Source organism: Felis catus, chromosome C1 (genome assembly GCF_018350175.1).
Source record: "Felis catus isolate Fca126 chromosome C1, F.catus_Fca126_mat1.0, whole genome shotgun sequence".
Taxonomy (NCBI): Eukaryota; Metazoa; Chordata; class Mammalia; order Carnivora; family Felidae; genus Felis; species Felis catus.
In genome coordinates this window covers 94,203,854-94,208,124 of record NC_058375.1, presented here as the reverse complement: position 1 = coordinate 94,208,124, position 4,271 = coordinate 94,203,854, and the positions used below count along the sequence as shown (strand labels likewise).

The window sequence follows — 4,271 nt, the reverse complement described above, 5'->3', positions numbered from 1 at the left end:
CTCAGTCTGTGTTTGTAGATACCCAAGCCCACTGGGCAAACTCTCCTTAACCCTGTCCCCAATGAGCTCACACACACACACACACACACACGCACGCACACACACCTACTTCCCACCTGCCTAAAATGATTTTTCCAAGTGAAATCATTCCCCATAAACATCTTAAACGTATGCCAAAAAAAAAAAAAATACCAATGGCTGTCGGCTTCTAAAGTTCCTACAGTGCGAAGAAGTTGGCAAAAATAATAGCTATAATTTAATGCTCTTTCCACCAGATAGAGCATTTTACATATGCCGTCTCATTTAGTGTAGCCTCCAAACAGCCCTGGCAGTTACAGAGGAGGGGCTCGGGCCCAGATTACAGAGGAGGGGCTCGGGCCCAGACAGCTTGCACGCACTGCTGCAGAGGGTCCGTCTGCTGCCCACCCGCCTCCGTCCTCTCGTTCTCCCTTCCCAGCAGAATCAGCTGGGCTCTTGTACCCCACTCGCCCCAGCGCTTGGCCCAGGAGGGAGCGGTAGAGCTAAGGGGGAACGTGCAAAGCGTGAGAGAAAGAAGCTGGCTGAGGTGGCACGGAAAAGCGTTGGGGGAACTGGCGGACGTCATCCAAACGCGAAATGACCTACTCGGTTATTAAGAAGCATTGACTTCCTCTTTCATTATGGCCTCTGTCTGCCGTCCTGTACGGAGACCCTCCTTGGCTGGAGGAAGTGTTTCCCTGTCGGCCAGGCTCCTTTGCAATTGCGTCTAGTGGGGGCAATTCGTGTGTGCAAGCTCGGGGGGTGTGAGTGGCTTTCGAGGGAAGAACGGTGCCCCAGCAGCCATGAGGTTCCTTCCCAGGCTAAAAATGTCATTACTAACCCATGGGTAGGCCTTACCACAATGATCCTGCTTCCTGCATAATGACCTTCTTCCTCTCCACAGCTCGCGGCACGCAGGGAACACTGAGGGTCTTCATGCTACTTTCCTGACTCCCCTAGGATGGATGTGTGTGGCTGGAAAGAAATGGAGGTTGCTCTGGTCAATTTTGATAACGCAGACGAAATCCAGGAAGAGCCAGGCTACGCCACAGACTTTGACCCAACCAGCCCAAAAGGCCGGCCAGGGAGCAGCCCCTTCTCCAACTGGAGGATCCTCATCGGTGACAGCACCAACCATGAGACGGCCTTCTCCAAGCTCGCAGGCGGCTATGTCGATTCCCCAGGGCCTGAGCCAGTGGTCTTAAATGAAGGAAACCAACGGGTGATCATCAACATTGCTGGGCTGAGGTTCGAGACCCAGCTCAGAACCCTCAGTCAGTTCCCAGACACCCTCCTGGGAGACCGGGACAAAAGGATGCAGTTCTTTGACTCCATGAGAAACGAGTATTTCTTTGACAGGAACAGGCCCAGTTTTGATGGCATCCTGTATTATTACCAATCGGGTGGGAAAATCCGGCGCCCCGCCAACGTCCCCATCGACGTCTTTGCCGATGAGATCTCCTTCTATGAGCTGGGTAACGAGGCCATGGACCAGTTCCGGGAGGATGAAGGCTTCATCAAAGACCCTGAAACACTGCTCCCCACCGATGACTTCCACCGGCAGTTCTGGCTTCTCTTCGAGTACCCTGAGAGCTCCAGTGCTGCCCGGGGGGTGGCCGTGGTCTCTGTGCTGGTTGTGGTCATCTCCATCACCATCTTCTGCCTGGAAACGCTGCCGGAGTTCCGGGAGGAGAGGGAGCTGAAGGTGGTGAGAGACCCCAGCCTCAACGCGAGCAAGGCGGTCCTCTCCCACACCATGTTCACTGACCCTTTCTTCATGGTAGAGTCCACCTGCATCGTGTGGTTCACCTTTGAACTGGTGCTCCGGTTCGTGGTCTGCCCCAGCAAGACCGACTTCTTCAGGAACATCATGAACATCATCGATATCATCTCCATCATCCCCTACTTTGCAACCCTCATCACGGAGCTGGTCCAGGAGACAGAGCCCAGCACCCAGCAGAACATGTCCCTGGCCATCCTGAGGATCATCCGGCTGGTGCGCGTCTTCCGCATCTTCAAGCTCTCCCGGCACTCCAAGGGGCTGCAGATCCTGGGCCAGACGCTGAAGGCTTCCATGCGGGAGCTGGGCTTGCTCATCTTTTTCCTCTTCATCGGGGTCATCCTTTTCTCCAGCGCCGTCTACTTTGCCGAGGTGGATGAGCCAGAGTCCCATTTCTCCAGCATTCCTGATGGCTTCTGGTGGGCAGTGGTCACCATGACAACTGTGGGCTATGGTGACATGTGCCCAACCACCCCCGGGGGAAAGATTGTGGGCACTCTGTGCGCCATCGCTGGGGTCCTCACCATTGCCCTCCCTGTGCCTGTCATCGTCTCCAACTTTAACTACTTCTACCATCGGGAGACTGAGAATGAGGAGAAGCAGAACATCCCCGGTGAAATCGACAAAATCCTCAACAGTGCGGGCTCAAGAATGGGCAGCACAGACTCTCTTAGTAAGACCAATGGTGGCTGCTCCACGGAGAGGTCCAGGAAGTGACTTGTCCAGGGCCCCTTGGCTCCCTGAGTCTCCCTGTGTCTCTTTGTCTCTCTCTCCCCACCCTCACAGTCTCTCTCTCTCCTCCCTGCCTCTTGCTCTCCGTTTTTCCAAAGACCAAAGTTCATCCTTTGGGAACAGCAGGCCATCTCTGACCACAAGCTGTTTGAATCAACCCATACTTCCGCTATATTTTCTAAGCTGTTTCTTCTCAACCAACTGTCGGAAGATTTCATCCTCCTTTTCCGTGAGGGATGGTTCTGGTCCCTGCTGCTCACCTGTGGTCCCCAAGACCGGCAGTATTGGCATCACCTGGGAGCAAGGAAATGCAGAATCGAAGCCCACCTCGGACCTACTGAGTCAGAATTCTCCTTGTAATAAGATCCCGAGTGATTCATTTCCACATTAAAGGTGGAGAAGCCCTGGCTTTGGTCTTCCCAAAAGGAAGCATATTAAAAGGCCGGGGACTGCTGGGAGCCGTGAGTACGAGCTCGGGTTGTTTAATAATAATATCTTACACTTGTGTCACGTTGCCTAAATTTTCCAAAGCTCTTTCACCAACACTATCTCACTGCATCTCAAAATAACCGGGAGAGCAGATTGGATCATCATTCCCATGTGGCAGGTGAACAAACCCAGGGACAGCGACTTACCCAGAAACGGTGACACGGCCGGTGCTGGAACCCACACCTACCTTCTCGTCCAGTGCTCGTTCTGCTCGTGGAAGCAATGGAACCGGGGAGAGAGAAGGGAGAGGGATGTGAGGGCTCTGTCTTTGAGAGGACCCAGCAGACCTCGGGGCAGGAACACTCTTTCCCAGAGACTCCAGCATCTCCCTGCAGCCTGGGAAGGCGGCGTCTGCCTGAGCTCCTGCTCCCCAGTGCCTTCCCTGGGCGGGAAGCAAGCAGAAACACTCCCATCTCTGTGAATTTGCACACAGGCTGGCGATCCTGAGGAACTGCCCTCTCGGGAGGGGATCCTTGCTCCGCCCACCAAGTTCCCAGGATGAGAGAGAGAGCAGAGCCTGTTTCCCCCAAAAGGCGGAGAAGGAAGTCTTTACCCTGCCTCCCCCAATTCATCCTCTCAAGCCAGGAGGCCTGGGCCTTCTTTGGGCCCAAAACCCGAGTCTGGCCAGGCCTCAAAGCTGAGTGAGCATCGGAACTCCGGGCCTCTGGGCCGCAGGTCACAGCCCAGCCCCACGTCACCCAACCCAAACCACACGACCCACCACACACAATCCTGGAACACACCCGGCTCACGCAACCCTGCAAGACACAATGCTGTAGCCACAGATACCACCATCCAGCTTCCGCTCTTCGACAGCCTGACAAAAAGGCACCGGTGTGAGAGAAAGCTGCTTCTCCTCTTTCTCGTTGTCCTTAGTCTATGCCCTAAGAAGGTGGACTTAGTCATCGTTAAGGTCCCTCCCTGCTCCAAAAACCCCAGTCTCCAACAGCCCCGAGCTATGACTTAACCCTGAGTTACGTGAAGCCTGGGCTTTAGACAAGACATTACTACCCTGAGACCTGGGCAAGCAGGACTGCTCTCCCAGGCCTGAGCTCAGGGTCCTGGGCTTTGGGGTGCCTTTCTCACCATTTTCTAAATTCCTCTGCAATTGCTGTCCTTCGGGGCCCTCTCCAATTCCCTAGCCACCCCTCACTCCCAAGCATGTGGGGTTGACCAGATGTCCCGAGGCACTCCTGGATTCAAAGATGTGGGATTAAGTTGCAGGCCTGTGCTAGGCTCCAGTTCCAGGACG

The 4,271-nt window shown here is 54.8% G+C and overlaps 1 protein-coding gene across 1 annotated transcript; it reads left to right on the top strand.

Moving 5' to 3' along the window:
- The first annotated feature begins 979 nt into the window (after positions 1 to 979).
- KCNA10 (potassium voltage-gated channel subfamily A member 10) lies at positions 980 to 2,640 on the top strand. Its single transcript, XM_003990429.3, has one exon. It carries the CDS (start codon positions 980 to 982, stop codon positions 2,513 to 2,515), a length of 1,536 nt encoding a protein of 511 aa, XP_003990478.2. The 3' UTR covers positions 2,516 to 2,640.
- Positions 2,641 to 4,271: the final 1,631 nt, after the last annotated feature.

Coding starts and splice junctions, on each gene's coding strand:
- KCNA10 (XM_003990429.3), top strand. CDS start 980: ATGGATGTGTGTGGCTGGAAAGAAATGGAGGTTGCTCTGGTCAATTTT.